The sequence below is a fragment of the Taeniopygia guttata genome, chromosome 4 (genome assembly GCF_048771995.1).
Source record: "Taeniopygia guttata chromosome 4, bTaeGut7.mat, whole genome shotgun sequence".
Classification (NCBI taxonomy): Eukaryota; Metazoa; Chordata; class Aves; order Passeriformes; family Estrildidae; genus Taeniopygia; species Taeniopygia guttata.
In genome coordinates, this window is record NC_133028.1 from 45,022,524 (window position 1) to 45,042,044 (window position 19,521).

General features: G+C 42.0%; 1 protein-coding gene across 1 annotated transcript; it reads right to left on the minus strand.

Annotated features, from left to right (window-relative positions):
* Positions 1 to 2,604: 2,604 nt before the first annotated feature.
* Positions 2,605 to 19,220, minus strand: FAM241A (family with sequence similarity 241 member A). The gene is made up of 2 exons (XM_012573382.5): positions 18,943 to 19,220; positions 2,605 to 6,303 (listed from the first exon to the last, which is right to left on the minus strand). The coding sequence occupies exons 1-2, from the start codon at positions 19,042 to 19,044 to the stop codon at positions 6,058 to 6,060; spliced, it is 348 nt and encodes a 115-aa protein (XP_012428836.1). The 5' UTR covers positions 19,045 to 19,220; the 3' UTR covers positions 2,605 to 6,057.
* Positions 19,221 to 19,521: the final 301 nt, after the last annotated feature.

The window sequence follows — 19,521 nt, forward strand, 5'->3', positions numbered from 1 at the left end:
CATTAAAGACACATCAGTCTGGCTCTGTGACCTGTCATTCCATATTCACAGGCTACCTTCAGCCCCACCAGTCACAGCTATTGACAGAGGAGTGGCCTTCAAGAATTTTGGACTGGTATTACCAGCTTTTAGAAAGGACATGAATGAAAAGATGGTTTAAAACAATAAACAGGCAAACATTCAACATGAAGATTGAATAAGCCAAAGCACTGACTCAAATTTCATTCAAGTCAAGAAGAGACTTCCTGTTACACACCAGGATTCTGGCTGACAAAAATTTTCCTTAATAATTCACTTCCTTGCTATGGACTTCTTGCACCTAGGAAGTATGCTCCAGCTAGCTTGAGGAAGATTGCTACAATAAAAACCAGACAATTAACTTGTGAACTAGGACAGAAGAATGGTCACTTTCTACCACTCATTCTAGCTGACATGCAAATCCATGTACCTCATAAATTCATCCCCCATACATCAGTTAGCATCTTTTTCCTCTGGAAGGAAGCCCTCAGCAGTGTGCCAGAGACTAATTTGGCTCCCTTCTCACAGATATTAATTAAACCCTCATCCAAATGAGGACTGGAAGATGAGCCCTTTCCCCTCGTAATGTTTTAAAATGCAATTAAGAGTAAATGGTACAACTGAAAGATGCCTAGACAAATATTGATGGGTTCCAGAAGCAGAACCATTTGCCACAAACAACATTCATTCAGAACACAAGGTGATGGTACCAGGACAAGCCAAGAAAGAATGGGGCTTAATTAAATTTCATTAAAAGAACATAAAATCTTGACAGCACTCTGTAACAGCTCTGTCTCAAACACTGCTTGATCGAATCCCTTGGACTGTGGTATAACAGGCCCTTCCATGCCACTTGGACTCCAGGTATTTCAACAGTACTGGAAGCCTGAGGCTGCAGAGAGCAGCTCCTGTCACCAGAAGGGCTTTAACCCAGTCCCTCCTGGCACTTGAGGGGAAAAAGAGGGGGTGTAGTTCTCAATAAATTGGGAAAAACATGTATTATCACAGCAGCTTCACTTTCCTACTACTTAGAAAATACATATATAGGCTGGAGGGTGGGGGGAGATAAAGACTAGTGACAACTGCACACAAGACAGAAATATCTGGATAGGACAAGACCAGAATTTGAAAAGACCAGAAGCTTGCCTGCAAGTTAAAACTTGCTATTACTAGTCCAATTCCCCTTTCCCATTCCCTTTGGTTCCTCTGTGAAAAACAGAGCTGGTGAAAGCTCATTCTTCAGAGTGAGATTCCTTCAGTAGAAGGAATACTAATAATTTTATATGCATTCGGAGAGATTCCTGGAAGCAACCAAGGAGTTAAGGGAAGCTACTTAGGTCCACCTGCCTGTTTAAGCTTGAAACAACCCTAAGCCACATGCTGCTTGACCTGTCTATTCTCAAAATCCCGGTGCCAGCCTCCCAACAGCTCCTTACCCTCCACACTTGCAATGCTCTCTTTGGTGATTGCAAACCACAGTTTGGTAACCATCTTCTAAACCAGCATATAAGCACCGTAAAAAGGAAGAGACTGACCAGCATACACATCTTTTTTAAAAAATCCTCTATTCTTCCCCTCTGGTGCTAAGCAGGCACACAGTAAAACAAACAAAACACCAATCTGAAAATAGATTTTCTGTCTAGGTGGCTTTAAGTAAGACTGAATGATGAAAAAGCCTGAACTCTTGGCACAGAGAAAGACTGTTCAAAGTGAACACCCGTAGAGAAGGAAATGCCAGAGTTAAAGGAGGAATGGACAAAGCAGATAAAGCTGTCAGTTCTGGCAGAGGGGAGAAGCTAAGAAGTTCCTAAACCCTAGAGCAAAGCCCAGGATGGAAAGAATCAGAGTCAAAGCCAGGTTGTTCAGAATTTGCATGCACTCTATAAAAGGCCTGACAAAGTGACTTTAACTGAAAAAAAATCTGAAGGCTTGAATTTATTCAGGAATGAACCTTATTGCTTTTGTGCCCATTCAATAAGAGTTCAAAAGACCAAAATTCAACTTTGATACTTTAAAAAAACATTTAACTCCTTAAATCACTGGGCATCCTGAGCAACACAGATACACTGAAGTGTCTGCTGGATGTGACAGAATGAACACCTTTCTGACCTGCAGAAGCAAACCAAAACAACAGCTTGAAGTAGATTTGTTTTGAACTACATAACGTTCTATGTGTATCTAAAAAAAATCCAACTGATAACACCCAAACCTTTCTGTGGCACAGCAATTGTCACTTCAAAGGATTTTTCATACTCCTGACCACGTCTGGTTCCCTGCAGAGGCTGCTCTGAATACAAAACAGATACACTGTGAAAGAAAAGCTACTTCACACCATAACGTTACCCTTATTTGTTGACATCTAGATCTACTATTTATTTTCTTTCAGTTTAGCATAACTTGATGCATACAACCATAGAGACCTGATGCAGTTTATTCAGCTCTCGTACTGCAGTTTTTCCTCCATCAGCTGAGCTAACTGATTTCAGTGGATATCTACAACACTGCCCTATTTTATATGGGCCTACCATGACATTTTGAAAGGACCCAAGTAACTTTGAACAAAGCACCACAAAGAATTCACAGATCTCACTGATGGAAATACTTTTTATTAGAAAGAGTAACAAAGTGCTTCCCATAGGATTCATTCAATACAGAGTTTTTAAGAAGTGAGATTTTTCCTTTATATATGGACAGTTTTGATGTGATGATGTTTCAGCGCAAACAGGGTTCTCCAAGATTCTCCTGCAGAGCTCCTCTGCACACACTATTGCAACCATTTATGCATCTGGCAGTCGTGAAGCAGCACTGAAGAGTCCATCCCTTAAAAAATGGAGGTTATGTAAAGTGTTTGCAATGTCACACTGACCAACAGGAATTATATTGTTTGTTGTTGTTAAACACAGATTTAAGGGACATAATTCTTTCATACAGTCCTACACACAGGTGCATAAAGGTGCTTTTAGCTCTATCAATAATAATATTAACAGCATAAATAACATTATCAATTTTTACTATATAGACAACAGTGAAATTGCCCTTTTTTTCTTTTTAAAAATTAACCTCTTGCCTTTTTAGCTAGGGACATCTTTTGAACATTTGTTGCTTCCTTTTCCTTCCTACTATGTCTGGATGGAATAAAAAATACAAGCAAGGACTGTTCACCTATTTCCCCCTCACTTTTGGCACACATTTATGATCAAATTTCTTTGGACACATATGCATAATTTCACCCCATTCCACTTTCCACTCTTTATGTCTGATTCTATCCCAGTTCCCCTTTTTCCTTAGCTCCTCCTGCCTTCCCTGCAAATGAGAAGGAGATAGTACAGCAATAGCACAAAACTAGGACAGACATTTCAGTACAAATTGTTATATACAAGGGAATGTATGAAACCAAACAGGAAAGGAGAATTGACCATGCAATGCATTCTTCTTTTTCCATTTTCATCCAACCTTACACCACTAGCACTGTTTTTTCAGGTTAATACTGTGAAACTTCTAAAAAGGACAATTAGTTACCCTTAAGAGAAACAACCTAAGGCATTCACTAAACCCACTATCAGCCCCAAAGCTACCCTACCTTTCCCCAGAGTACATGTACAGACATGAACATCGAACAAACAACTGAACTGAATTCACAAGTGCAACAGTCACAGTTCTGCTCATGATGAAAGGTCACATGTATATAAACGAGGTCCTCACTGAAGATCTTGGTCACACCCGTGGCTCACTGTTCCCCCTTCCTTATGTACAGAGTACAGTCACCACTTCAAGGAAATACCACATGCTATCTCACAGCACAGCACCTTTACACAACAGAACTACTGCAACAAGGGTATCACAGAAACACTTCTTCCTATGGGATGAAGGGAATTAAATGAGATCCTCTGTACAGTAACTGGATTGTGGGAAGTAAGAAAGGATTTTTTTTTAACTTTTAACAACAGGATGCTTTTGTAATACAACCCTTATACAGGAGGAGAATACACATAACCCCATCATTCTATTTATACAAATCTGCAAAGATGTAAACAGATGTTCTCCTTATAGGGGACTTGAAACAAACCCAAAGCTTACCCCTAGGCACTTTTGAGTACAGAGCTCCTGGCTCTGAGCTCAGCCTGTACCTGCTGTCCAAGGCTTCCTTGCCACCAGCAGAACTATTTAACCAGTGCCAATCAACACAGGCTGCCATCTAGCTACACAGCTGGGTCTCAGTCCCAGTGCCCTGCAGTCCTGCTGGTCCAGCAGAGCCTCCTGAATCCACACGCAGGGTCATCTGAAGATCCAGAGAGGTGACCTGCCTCCTCAGAAGGATACTACCTGCTCATTAGAAAAGCACAGAGACACATCAAGAGATGGCATTTCAATACAAAAGAATCTAGAGGAGCAGGGCTTTCATGTTCACTGCCCTAAATAACAGTTATTTCCCTAAAAGGAAAGTCTGTAAGAACTGGGGCCAGCAGTCCTGGAAACAGAGCCTAACAGACAAAATGATCCATGCAAAAAGCTGGACTTGAGAATCCAGCTGCAGGAATGGGTCTATAGAGAACCCTCCCTTAACTTTAAAAGTCTTTGAATAAGACAGCATCTTCAACTAATTTATTGTTGTAAAAACATTTAGGAAAAAAGTCACTGCAAAAGGTTAAGTAATTTTCTGTAAATTTCACATGTCCTATTAAATCTCTTTAAGCAAATACGTAATTTCCCTCTACAACAAATGAAATCAATTTTGCAATTAAGTTTCTTGCTAAGAGTAATGTACAACAAATATTAATTTGCTAGCCCATTCAGCAGTAGTAGTAAAGTGTAAGTAGTAAAGATTCTGTCCCATTTTTCTGTTTATTTTCAGGAGAAGAAGAGAACTTGGAAATACCCAGAACACCCTGAGGTGGTTACCGGGGAGCTGAGTGAATTTTATCCTGAATCAATATAACCTATTCCCTAGGCTGTGTGGCCCACTACATATACCTGTAGGTAGGTATTTTTGCTGCCTTGTATGGAAAGGAACCAATTAAGACCACTAAATAAAATAACCACCGGGTTTCAACTCCATTCTTGCCTTGCATGAGGAAACAGGTCCAGTTTGCTTAGGTGCACAAAGCTTTAGCTTGTGTGGGCCCACACTGCAGCAAATGTGGGAAGCATTGAGAGATCTGGTCTGCTAACTGCTTGTTCAGCCACTTGTCACACCACCCAGAGGAAGCAGACAACATTCACGCTGTCTGGAATGGCAAGTGTCCAACACTGCAGCTGGAACTACCTACAAACTCCATGAATTATCCAAATATTTATCTTAAGAAGGAGGGCTGGGGGAAAGAGCAAGTACAAAAAATAAAGAAAGAAAAATAGCAGCAGGAGCTGAGTACATTTCAAAAAAAACAAGGCAGTGCTACACCAGACCACTTGGCCAATGTAGTCTGCAATTTCTCCTGAACAACAGCTGAAGTCCTGTGTGATGTCACTAACATTAGTATAAGGACATTTTGCTGGTACAGCTTGTTTCCTGGGGGAGAGCTTACTATAAACTACACTACCCCAAGTTGCTTTTGTGTCTGGAAATTGTACTCATCTTACAGGTTTGTTATCAAACCTCCCTTATGCAGATTTAGCTTTGCAGCAAAACAAAACAAATTATGCAGATTCAGGGAACAAACAGCACATGAGCCCTCCCAGCAGTGAAACAGAGCACTCACACCACATGTCCTCTTAAAACCAGACATGAAATTTTCACTGTACAAAGCAAGAACATGGGGAGAGGGGAGGGGAAAATGAAAAGCCAGTCCTTTGGCTAAGGCCCCAAGAGCGGAAAACGGTACATTTCACACCATTATATTACAAACATCTCCTTTCTTTCCCCAAAAGATGTAGCAGGGCAGCGCTGATTTGGTTTAAAATGTAATTTTAGCCCTCCTCATCAGAAGTTCACCAATTTGAAGCATTGCAGCTTTTGATATACAACCCATTTACTTAAACACATAAATCCACTGACATAGAGACAGTGTAGAAATACATAATCCAAATAGTATCTATAAAATTCTACTGTTGTACATAAATAATGACAAGGCACAGAACAGCCACCAGTCCAAGAGCTTGTAGGCCAAGAAACCAGAGCATAACCCAGAAGAATATAATTATCACGGGTTCTACTATCCGTTCTCCAAAGTACATCCTTGTGAAGCCTATTCTGATAAGGCTTTTGTTTAGTTCTCCAAACAGAGTCCCCATCTTTTTATAGTCATCTATCACAGGTTCCGTGGTGTGGTTCCTTTGCTCTTGGTGGACCTGCAGACAGAAGACAAAAAGAGGAAATACGTTGTACAATTTTATTACTGTGATTCTGAACAAGTCTCTCATCTGTTTCTATCTGAATGCATAAAACTAAGGTACACATGCAATAAATCTACTCCTTAAATCAAAAGACTGAAAATGCTACATAACTTATGACCTTGGTACAATGCTACGGATGTAACTTGTTCAAACCTGGGACATCTGAAGTGGTGCTACAAATACATGACAGCCTCCCTCCCCTCCAGATGCCACTCTAGAGGAGGTGTAAAGCTCTCCTGCAGCTCCTACATCTTACCTGTCTGTGCTACGTGCCTGTGGTTGTCAGGGCAACCACCACAGAATGAGATGTTTCTCATTTCAGGGAGGAGATTTGGCTGAACTATTTCCAGAACATCTCCAGAACTACAAGAATGATATCAAACTATTAAAGATGGACTATGAAATACTGTGCACTGAAGGCCAGGTAAATGAAGGGCTGCTAATCACTACTGAAAGAAGGGCACTGCATCTGACTAGTAAAGTGACAAACATCTATCCCAATGTTGGTATAAGAAGCCTTGCAAGTCCAGCAAAGGAAGACAGACCCAAGGGCTGCACAGACACAAGGTGGTGGCATAAAAAAACAAAGGGAAGGAGAAACAAGTTCTGGACCTTTTGTGAAATAAAAAATAGCAGAGCAAATGCACAGGAAGGCAGAGATCCATCTTTAAATGAAGATGACACAGGTAAATATCATTGCAGAAAACAGGAATGTATCACCATGTAAACTGCAACTAGATTAGAGCTTGAGATCCCATCTCTCTCCCCAGTGTCCAGAGATTCTTTGCACAAAACCTTATTGCCGTGTGTTTGGGTATGACAGGGCAAACATGCTTTCAAGATGATGAACATGAGTCTTCTAATGCTTCCATTAGGCAGCAGTGAAAACACATACAGCAGGTACTCATAAATAATTCAGTTGACTGATCAATAGGTCGTACAAATTGCCCACAAGCTCCGTGTGCAATTAGTCTACTCCCAGATTCAAAGCAAACATGCTCCATCTTCCAGGATGAATGCTATTCTGCATCCCTTGTTCCATGGCATGGTCTTGGTAGAGAAACAGAAATTCCCTTTCACACCAGAACCAGGCTCTCCATTAGAAAGCAAATAATAAAGTGAATTACCATTCTTACAGAAAAACATATAGCAAACACCAATGGAAGCCAATATTGTTTTTCTAGGTCAGACTTTAGGCCACCATGCAGAACTTGCTGGCTGAATGCTCTGGGTAAAGCCCTACAGCTGCTGCTGGAAAGAAAATGCCAACAGTCCCTCAGCTGAAAGTACCAGGACTTTTTTTTCTTTTTAAAATTTACTTACTCATTAAGAGCCTGGTTTAAGCTTCAGTACTGAGTCCCATAAAAGGACAGGTGCAGGAAGCCTAAATAGTAATGTGTTCATAACTAATTCATAACTAACACTCTGTTCACTCTTTCTGTGGTTCTACAGAACATCCTGAGTGGGGAGAACTGCAGTACAGACACTTGCCTCTTTTCAGCCCACTTCGTAAGCCCAGGTTGTTTTCTCCCCCTTACTGGATTCCCTTCAGCATATTGGTTTTAACTGTGCTTTATTTTGTTCAATTTAATTCAAAGAAACATTTACTCATTGATAATCCAAATGTTTCAAGATCAGTCTATTCTGGAAAAACAGAGCCTCTTGTGAGCCCCTGTAAACCCAGTGGGGCTGGGAACACAATGGAACTCTAATTCCTCCACTCTCAAAGAGCACAGGGAGACAAACAGACTCTTAGCTTAAGAGTATACTCACACAACAACTGGTATACTGATCACAACAACTAGGGGAAAAGTGAAGGGAAAATAAATTTATTTGCTTCCTGCATGCAGAGATCAGAGGGAGCACATGACAGATGATAGTGGAGAAGATCAGAGCACAGCTCACATCAAGCAGTGCAGAGATCACTTCTGAGAGAACAGCTGAGAAATCGCTAAATTTTTTAGCCATAGCCAGGGCAAAGAGGAGGGGGAAAAACATGCACATAGCTTCTTTACCCCTGGCTTGTCAGTGGTACTCAGTAAGGTCCTGGAAGCCTTCACACAGAGCAAGTGAGGCTGCCAGGAGGCTGCCAGCAGGCACAGGTCTGCAGGTCCTCTGCAGCTCCCACTGGGCCAAGAAGGATTAACCACACATTCATGCCAACAATGCCTTTCCTGGTACGAGGCAGTAGGACTGCACTGGCTGCCCTGCTTGCTTTGATAAGCTAACAGCAAGAAGGTGCACACCCTCTCTTAAGCAAAGTTGACATAGTAAATTCCACCTCACTTAGGCTGTCCAGGTATTTTTTATTTTTTCACCACCCCTCCTTCACCTTCTCAAACAAGGATAGATTCATGAATTCTAAAGGAATTACACACAGGGAGCTGCCAGGCATAGAGATTGACAAGTGTATGTTTAACTATAAAACAAGTGTCAAGTTATTTTTCCAAATATTTTTCAATAGCTTACAAAACCATTCAAAATGATCAAGGAAATTCTCAATACTTCAAAGTCTGCTTCAGTTAATTCAGGCTAAGTATACCTTGCTCCAGGCAACTCAGCAATAAGCAAGTGAAGCTGAGAACAGATGACCAGTCATGAAACGCTGATGGCATATTTTTGTTTACTATTGCATAATATTTCAGATGCTGGACAAATGCATTTCTTCAGAGGTGTAGCTAAAACAGAATTAGGGCAAATGCCAGTAAAGTTACAAGACTCCAAATTGCTAAGGAATAATAAATAAGCTTTAACACGGCAGCTAGAATTTCTCATTTCCCTCACTAACCTTCAGGGCAACAGTAAAATGGCATGCAGCTATGGCTATATGTGCCATAGTTCTGAAACCATAACCTAAGAACCAATTTTTTTTTTCTTTTGGCTAAAAAAATACTTTCCTAAACAATTTTAGAAATTGGCCATCTTCGCGAACACACAGTTCCCAGCTGACTCTTTAATTTTTACTGAACTATTTTCACAGGGCTATTTTCATACTAATCTTGCTGAATCAGCCTGAAGCTAGACGGACACTACCGTAACAGACAAAATATGGAGAGAGAAATGCACCCATTCTGATCAGCTGCACCCCCTTGCCTCTGCAAAACCAGAGCTTCCTCATGTAAAAGCAGAAGTTTCTGTTTCAAAGTTGCTATTTTAAAATTCAACAGCCCAGCCTAGGCTTCATGACTTTTAAGAATCGACTGTGTATCAGGAGGGAGCAGAGGGAATTTCTTGATCTGCACTAGCCCCAGAGAAAACATGCTTTCCAGGCTTTTTCCCAGCTGCTCTTCTCATAATTAACAGGTGCCATGCAGGGGGCACTCCCAGACTTCATCTGCTACAGCTCAGGAGGGAATGTAAGTGAGGGCCACTTCATCTTCACTCATTTGTTTGCCTTTCCTCACTCTTTAAAACACAGGATTTATGAAGAAATTCAGAGAGACTGGGGAACAGCAGTGCAGCCAGAGATCTAGATGGATATAGATTAATATATGCCCAAAATAACCTGAAAAGAACAGCAGCATCGCCTCCCAGACAAGAATTCTCTTCCCCCCTTCCTCCAACTGGCTGAAAGGCACTCACCAAATATACACATATGGTATTATTCCTGAAGGAGAACAAGGCTTTCCTAAGTGAAGTCTAAACCAGAATTTATTAGAAATGCTGATTGCATTTGTTTCCTAACCTAATGTTTCTTATCAAATTACTGTAATGAATTACTTCTTATTGTAATTTAAATTAATTTTACATCAATATAATTTTATTTTAGACTTACTGCGATGACTTAGTCTGAATTCTGAATCTATCCTCTGTCAGCTTGAAACTATTGCCCCTTGTCCTATCCCCACATGCCCCTGTAAATAGTCCCTCTCCTATTCTCTCCTTTCAGGCACTGCAAGGTGCTATAATGGCTCCCTGGAGCCTTCTCTTCTCCAGGCTGAACAGCCCCAGCTCTCTCAGCCTGTATTAACAGGAGAGGTGCCTCATCATGCATGTCTGAGCACCTTCATGGCCCTCTACTGGACCCATTCCAGCAGGTCCATGTCCTTCCTGTGCTGGGAGCTCCAGTGCTTGCAGCACTCTATACTCAATTTTGTATTTGGTTTCTAATTTTTTATTTTAAATTATTTAAAGCGAAAAACAGACTTATCATACAGAACAGAAAGGGAAGCACCTGATCCGCTCCACTGCTCAGCATGCACAAACAATGCCCTTCACAAACCCATTGGTATCTGCAGGTTCCCACCAACCACTCCATTTCCTCTGGTCTTTTCAGATATTTGATATTTTAAATTTTCCCTCCCTATTTAAAATGGCAGATTTTCATCAGCAAAGCCACGGACTGCTGTCTCCCACTGTTTACTGGCAGAAAGTCAGAACTTGAAGATCCAAACTCTGAAAACCTTTTATACTGAAACCTGGAACTAAATTTTCCCCTCTGTTAAGGTCAAATAGCTTAGGGGCTTTGATGTTTCAAGGAGAACCATGACAGGCTCTCACAGATGTGATGCAGGATGCCATAAAATCACCTTTTTTCAGAATGAAACCCTACGAAGAGGTCACAGAGGAGCTACTAAGTGCCAAGTTCTGTCTGCTTCCAGAACAGCTGATGCTCCTACATCCCTGAAGTGCTTCTGGAAGAAAATCCTACATGTAACCAAATCTTTTCCTTGACTAGCTTTAAAACAACAAAGAAGGTAAAGTCCTACTCATCCTACTGAACCCAACTAACGTGTGATTGTGGCTTTTCCAGTTGTGTTTGTCATCAACACAACACACAAAATTCCCTGTGCTCCAACCACTAACTACCCCTGCTTATGTCAAACTTCCATACATTCACTGAAACTCAGGAAAACACATGGTATGTCATGAGTACAGGCTGCTCCACGCCAGCCTGACAGGACAACCTTTTTCTTGCTTACTCCTTTCCTATCAAAGGGTGCTTTGACCAGGCAGTGAAACATGAGATCCCACCAGAACATCCTTCCGGAAAGAAGCCATCTTTGCAGTGAGTCACATGCTATTCCCTGGGAGAAAAGGATAAACTTAGCACTGAACTTTTCTCAATGGCCCAAGACTGATCCCTGTCTGTGTCTCCTATGTGTAATATAGCCAGTTTATGGTCTTTTCCCCTCAAATTGCTGAGAGCACACCGCTCCTGCTCCTGACCACTTGCAGATCACACCAAGAAAGTCTACCAAGCCCTTGGAGAATGCAGAACACAAATGGATCCAAGAGGGACACAAAACTACCCTACACACTTGGGAAGTTATTTTCATGTGTGTAATCAAAAAGAGCATTGGAGCACAGGTTTATTTTTTCTGCTGGGAGGAATGAACAGCTCTAAAGTAACCACAAGTTTCAGTTCTGTAACCTCACTCCTCATGTGGCTGTGTGGAGAACAGGTATAGTTAAGGTTTTCCAGGCATTACATCTGCTGAAGCAGCAGCCTGAGCCACAGTTTTCCACACTTAGCCTAAGAATCTTGAGATTGCGTGTTTAGTTTGGGATTTTTGAGTGTGTGTGGAAAAAAAACCCCAAGTAACTGACTTGAGTGAAATAATTGGATAAAGTTCAAGAGCCTTTGTTTTGTCGGAGGAGAGAATAGATGAACACAAGGAACCTGCTCTTCATGAAGATTCAGGATGTTAAAAAAAAAAAAAATCCCTTGAACCACTCTGAAGGTGCAAGACCCATTAAAGCAAACCAAGTAGCATTCTGTTTGGTCATGACTAATGTGACTAATGAACAGAAGAAACCTCAACAGTCTTTTCTTGCTCAATTAAAAAAATTCCCACCACAGACTTAACAACAGCACCAGACTGAGAACAAGTCTATAACTGCCTCTTTTCTTGCATCTACTGCCTGAAAGGACATTAAACAAACACTGAACTCCAACAATGGGAAAAAAGGCCAATGAATTGGGAAAATAACTACGCTCCATTTAAAAGCTTATTATTTTACAGCCAAAAATGTGCTGCTGGGCAAAGAAGGCAATGAGAGAGGACACAAAAGGTAAACACAATGTTCACCTCCATCACAGAATATCAGTGTCTCCAAATTGTTTGACATGCCCCAGATCACAATTCATCATATGTACAGTTATAAAAGAAAGAAAAAGAATGGCATATTTAATTGAATTATTTCTGCATTATATATAAAAGAAATCACTTTTGAGTTCCATAGCAAGTATGTGTTTAATGACATCTAAATGAGACATCAGAAAACCCCTGGAATAAAGAATGCAGGGATGACTTCTGAATGAGGCATTAAAAAAACCCCAACCCTCTAATAAAGAAATGCAGGGATAGCACGTTTACACACCCATCTGAACATTTCTTTTTTTTCCAAGTAAGAAGTTTTCCCCGCAGTATTTAACTGCTCACTACCTATTTTACTCCAGTCATGGTTATTTTTACTCCTGGTAACAGGTGGTGTGTCTGCTATCTGAAGCCCACAGACACCTAAATGTCAAAAAAGGCAGTGAGGTATGACTTTAAGAACAAGCTTACTCTCAAAAACATAGGACTATTTTTCAGTAACTTGGGAATGTTAATGTTCAGAAGAGAGTGCCTCAGAATAATCTTTTTTAGAAGATGCAAACTGAAACTACTTCAGGACCACTCATAAGGAAAAAGAGAAGAAAGTGAGCAGATGACAGAGACAACGATGGAAGAAACCACAAGTTCCCTCCCCTCTAGAGTAAGAGACCAACTTATCTGGGTGCAGACAGGGACACACCAGCCAACACACAGCGACAAATATTTAATAATTGGGTAGCCAGCCATAGAAGTCCTGAGGGAAGGAATGATCCAATCTCGCCGGCACTCATCCATACATGGAACCCAGTGTATTGCCATGGACAGCCTCTGGAGGTTTGCAGCCAACAGCAGTTCCCAGCTGGTGCCTCCTCTCAGTGCAAAGCACAGCCTCAGCCCATTGCAGGGCACCAGCACAAGCCCTGCTGATGCTCTGGCCAGGTGGGCACTGCCTTTCTGCCTCCTACTCCTCCACATGTGCACAACAGTTTCATTACTAGTAACACCTGGCACCTGATCAGGATCTCACCCTGCTTTCTTGTACTTAAAACATATCTTACACTTAATTAAAAGAAAGTGAAATTTGCCAAGGGCAAACGAATTTTTGGCAATGCTTCTTATTTTCTTCCTCTTTACTACAGGAAGAGACAGGTCCCCCTTTTCATATTTTGCTACATAAAACGAACAATCAGTATTTAACCTTGTAAATGCAAGCAGAAAAAAGATCTTGATATTGAGCCAACAGACTATAAAGATAACAAAATTAATTTCAACTGTCTGGAGAGGGAAAAAAACAACAACCAACCACGTTCATTTCTCTAGGTTAATTTTAATCTGATATTTAACTATGAAAAGATCAATAGATTTGGAAATGAAAAAAAAATACCTCAATTCCAGATGAAAAACATGACATAAAAAACTAAGTTTAACTTCTTCCTCTGGGAAAAAGAAGTAAATGCAAGAAAACTAGAAAAATCCGTATTATCAAAAGTACTTCATAGCAGCTACCAATGAAAGTGACATATTTAGAGGAAGTTTAAACAGAAGATTGCAAAACAAAGATTGGGTTAACATTTATTTTACAGCAAGAATCTAGAAATCATTTATAAAATTGAGACAAGACGTTTCTATAGAAACAAGCAACAACATAAGAAAAGCAACAGCGCCAGATTCCCTTCAGTCAGCTTTTACAGCAACTCAAGTTTAAAATCAACAGTTGCTGGAACAAACTCTGAAATACCAGGAGAAGTTTTGTGTTAAAGAGATGAAAAGGCTTTTCCAGACACTTTAGCTTGTTATGGATGGAACAGAGATAGCTTCAAAAAGAACAGAAGCTTCCCTTGATAAATACAAGAAATGTCCCATAATTTCACAAGTAAATTCCCCACTAATACAGCACCAGATGAGAAAGTGTGAAAGACAGGAACCTGGCACAGGAGGGTCCATGGGAGAGAAAACCTGCCTGCCCCATGTCAAGATCTACGGCCTCTCTCTCTCATTTTAGGATGCTGTTTACACTCCCTCTTATGCTCTTGCTGTCCCTGTAACTTGATCCCATCTGTACTGCAATTTTACATAGAGACTAAATCAAATGCAGTCTTTAATCCACCTTTTCATTACACCTGCAATATTTAATTTCCATTGGATTTAATTTATCAGGGCCCCCTACTAAAACTGATCAGCTTGACTCAGAAAAAAGGTTGGTAATCCCCGTACATTCAGCATGGTATCAAATGCACTGGCTTGCTGAAAAACAACAGCTGTTAATTTCTGCCTTTTAAAGAGAGGATATTTCTATTTGCTTCTATCTCCAGAATACTTTTTTCTTTAAGAAAATGGGATCTTTCCATCATTCAAACAGAGCATATTATCCTACCTATTGTAGGTGCTACACGAATATTTGAAAGGTTGGGTTTTTTCCCTGCAAATTCTGTTAATCCCCAGAAAACTTGATAATGCTTTTAAGAAAGTTATTATCATCTATTATTTTATAGTTATGAACCTCTGCAACAAAATGAATTTATCTATAGAACAAATTTGGGATTAAGTCCTCCTTGTCAAGTACGACTACTTTCGGAAGCAAATCCCAACAATTGTGAGCAGGAGAAACCTACAATTTTCAGATTATCTCAGTGTGGAATAAATTAGAAATAGGTTTCCAGCCTTAGGCATTGCAAGTTCCACATATACAAGTGTACTTTGAAACATTTTTCGTCATTACTGACTTATTACTGAAATTATACCATTCTCAGCAACACAGCATACAACCATCCAACAGTCTAATGAAGATTTTACACAAGGCATAGCACAGGTCTGTTGATATTCTCTAGTTCTGTTTCTACTCATCCTCCCCATTTCTAAAGAAATACTAGTGATACTGTAAAGTTATTCAAAAAGTTCAGGGCTTGAAGTTAGTTAAGACACCCATACCTCCTCAACAAAATCATCAATTCTCAAAGCCCTTTTGTAAGAGCACCTCTAAATCTGATGTCATCTATTAGAAAATAAAATACTCCACTTACAGCCATAAAGCACTGTTCAAAATAATAATACAACACGCCAAAGGCTTACAGACTTAGGTTAATGAAAAGGTGATAGTTTATGCTAATAAATCTACTTGCAAATACACATATCACGTATTAACTCTACACTTAAACATTTTCTAGAAGCCTTGGTTTTACACTTTAACAGCATTGTGGATTCTGTATATCCCAAACCAGCGTGGAGATCCTGGCCTCACTGAGGCAACTGGGAATTTTATTATTGCCTTCAAGTTTGATTACAAGGAACTAAACCCCATTCTTGCCCAGACAGGGAACTGCCCACAGCTCTCAGTATGGAAGGCAACCACAGTGCCACAGCTGTCAGGAGCTCCAGTGTGACACACAGCATGGCTTCAAAGTCCCTCAAGACACACAGGGGCTACACATCCTGCAAATACCACCTCATGTCCTGCTTTAGGGCACGTGCAGGATGCAGGCGATGCAAATGCAGGACTTCTGTATCACCTTTTATTAATACACACTCATGCTTTTCTATTCTTATTTAATAGTTTAATTTATAGGTGTTGATGAGATTAGAATGCAGTAATGTGACAGAGGCTAACCTATTTTAGGAAGTGGGTTAGAGAAGGAGGTCTGAGGTCCTTATCTCTAGTGATATTGAAAATACAGGACAATTTATGTGTCTGATTAATAACTATCAACAGTTAGGAAAAAAATGTCATCTTGAGGGGCAAAGCAACAACCTCCTCCTCCCATGGCTTCAGGAGCAGATGAATCTTTGGGTGCTTTCACTTACTACTTCTGAACCCCAGCACTGCAATACAGGAGAGGTGGATGAAACTACCCAGGTCCTGCAGTGCTTTGAAGACTAAAATAGGTGTAATTACCTTTGCATGAAACCTACAAAGGATACAAATCAAATTATCATCCAATTCAGTTTGCAAATCTAATGACAGAAGTAGGTAATTCTACAGCTGATTGCAATAACAAATTTCAAAGACAATGTATAACATACATATCCTTCCATTCTTTCAAAAATGTACCTGTCAGTAATTTCATTAAACATGCCTGTGCTGACACAATAAAAAATTAAAGCCAGAGGGTATGGTATTAGATAGATTTATTTCCCACAGAATACTCTTTCTTTAAAAAAAAAAAAAAAAAAAAAAAAGAAAAGAAAAAAAAAAGAGGGTGTACTCATTATTACTTAGGTTCTGCTTGTCAAGAAGGTACTCTTTCTGTTTTCTGTTACAAGGTATGATCTTACACAAAGTGTGTTTATTTTTCAGGAAATGGGAAAAACCAAATCATACCCAGGTTTGAAGCCTCGGAGTCCTAAAAGTCCCTCTCAAAAAAGGCCAAAGGATTTTCTCTCATGCAGGCTTTACTTCACACCAGATGAGAGCAATAAGAATTTATACCAACAGCAAAGCAGATTTTGCCCCCTTTCTTTTGCATGGCGCATATGACTAAAGCGGCGCACACGTTCATAGCTCAGGAGAGAACACGGAACAAACAGGAGAACACAGGCTGAGGACCAGAGTCTGTGCTGGCAGAGCAAATACCCTCAGCAAACACAGCCACGGTGCCGGGCCTCCACCAGAGACTCCAATAAGGACCCGGCCTGGAAACAGGATCCCTGCCTGCTGGAAAGGCAGAAGTCAGCAACAATTCTTCCGTGAGAGCAAAAAAGGGCAGGGAAAACTGATTATTTTGAGAGAAAACTGAACACACTCAAGAAAGCAAAAAAGGTACAGAGTGTGACAAGGTTTGGTGACACAGGAGCCCCTCCAAATCAAGATACAAGTTTGTTCTTCTCTTGAACAAGATAATGTGTGACTTTCTGTCAAAGTTTGCAGCAAGTGCAGGTACCACCAACTCTCGTGTCCTTATGTCTTCCCTACACATAAAAATAAAATAATACTGCTTATTTATCCAATTATTATATTATTTTCCCAGCTAACTGCACCTCTGTATGCAGAAAAACTACTCTATGCTATGACACCGAAACATCCAATAAACAGGAAGGATTTTCTCCTTCTTCCTTGTGGCATATTTAAAATCTCTGCTATCCTATTGCTACATCCCAACTGTCAGAAAGGGCCAGGATCACTACCTGTGCTTGAGAAAGAGGAAAGAGAATTTGTCAGCCAAGTGTGGCTGTGGCCACCCAAGCAGTACCTTTATCAGTTTCATTTGAGAATGTGTTCAGGCACCACTGGAAGGCAGCTCTTCAGCCTGCACCATCCCCTGAAACCACAACACACCCGTCGCTAAGAAGCAGCTGTAAACTGCAGGGAAAAGCACCTTGGCGAGGAATTACTAGTTTGAGCACAGTAATGCATGAGATGATCTGATGCAACTTTTTAACCTCTCCTTCCATGGAGGACAGTAACCAGAATCAGCAAGTATTCCTTACTTGCCTCCTGTGACATCCTGCAGGAGGGCTTATGGACACAGAGAACTCTGAGCACCCCTTGGTGCATCTGTCCTGTCCTTACCCTACATTCGGGCATGTGCTCTGCTCTGCCCCATTTTTCTAGAGAAAGGGGAAAGGAGATGCACTGACTTACGTAAATGTGCCGTAAATGTGGCTAAGTGGGCTCTCAAGTACCAGAATCTTTCAGAGTGGCCCGCTTCTAGATGTCATGTCAGGCAAGTACTACCAGACACTTTCCAATATTAAACTATTTCAGCTGTAACATGGCTCATTTATGGTTAAGTGCAGAGCATCTTAAAAAGAATTTTCAACCAAAATTATTGATACAATCAAAACTATTAAGAAATTACATAGGGATGCGCTCCCGGCAGCTCCGTTTGCCCCTGTGCAATCATGAGTGCCTAGTACATTTCAGAGCTGATCACTGCATTCTACTATTGTGTACGAAAAAGGTTGTGTTCTTTTTTCCTGTAAATGAAACATCAATAAAGGTGCATTAAGAGCACTGCCTTTGTCTAAACAGCGGGATGATGCTGTCTGCAAAACAAAAGAGTGCCTGGAAAGGCAGTTTACAGCTAACAATAGGGAAACGGCTCCTAAGCAAAAAGCCCACTTCCATGCCATAAAAATATAAATACTGAAGCAGACAAAAAAAAAAGAGTTGGTGTTTTCCTCCAATTACAGTACATTACGTTTCCTAAGTAATACAGAGACTAAAAGCTTAAAATACTCAAGTGAACGAACGCAAGAGCTGAACTACTGGGGGGAATTCCGGGGATGGCAAGAACACCCCGGCTATTTCCAGCGAGATACCCATGTGGATGCCATGCCGGGACTACCCTTGTACATCTGCTCCCATTTTCGCCCAGGCGGACTAAGCGTCCCGGAGGGAAGAACGCGGCTCAGGCGGGCCCACTGGCGGGATACTCCAGCACCACGCGTGGGCAGCCCCACGCAGGTTGCATAAGCCCCGCCGCAATGGAGCGTTACCGGGAGCGGCTTGCACGGGTGGGCTGCACCGGGAATGCCACGGCAGAGCACCAAAAGCGTCTCCGCTCTTCTGCTGTCGCCGCGGCCCGCCCTCCCAGACCCCTGCCGGGCGGGCACCCACCTGCTCCTCCGGGCGCCGCCGGTGCCGGGCGGCCGCCGCGCCCGCTTCCCGCTCGCAGTCCCCGGGCGGCGCTGGCGGCGGGAGCCGCGCCGCCGAGCCCATGGCTGCTCCGCGCCCGCGGCACCGAGCGCTGCCCGCGCTCCCGCCGGCCGGGGCGGGACGGGGCCGTCACGGGTCCGGGCAGCGGCGGCACGGAGGGAGGAACGGAGGGAGGGCGGCGCCGCTGGAGCGGGGGGCGGCCCCTGGCAACGGCCCCGCGGCGGGGATGGGGGCCCGGGGCGGGGAGCTGCTGCTGCCGGCTCCCCGCCTCGGGCTGGGCCGGCGCTTGCTGCTCGTTGGAGCGGAAAACAAACCAAGCTGCCGATTTCTAAAGCTTTTGTTAAAAGCAGGAAGTGCCAGGTGTTAATAAAGCGTTAATTTTAGCACCACTCCTCGTTGGTGTGTCCCTGGGGAGGGACGGCTGCCTCTCGGCAGTGTGAGATGTGGCATTCGCTGTCCCTCCCTCGGCAAGGAGGGGACGCTGGCCTCGCTCTTCCGAAGCTGCTTGGATCCGTGTCTTCTGTTCTTTAAAAGGAACTA

Coding starts and splice junctions, on each gene's coding strand:
- FAM241A (XM_012573382.5), bottom strand. CDS start 19,044: ATGGGCTCGGCGGCGCGGCTCCCGCCGCCAGCGCCGCCCGGGGACTGC. Junction 6,304..18,942: donor GGCGGCGCCCGGAGGAGCAG/GTGGGTGCCCGC, acceptor TTCTGTCTGCAG/GTCCACCAAGAGCAAAGGAA.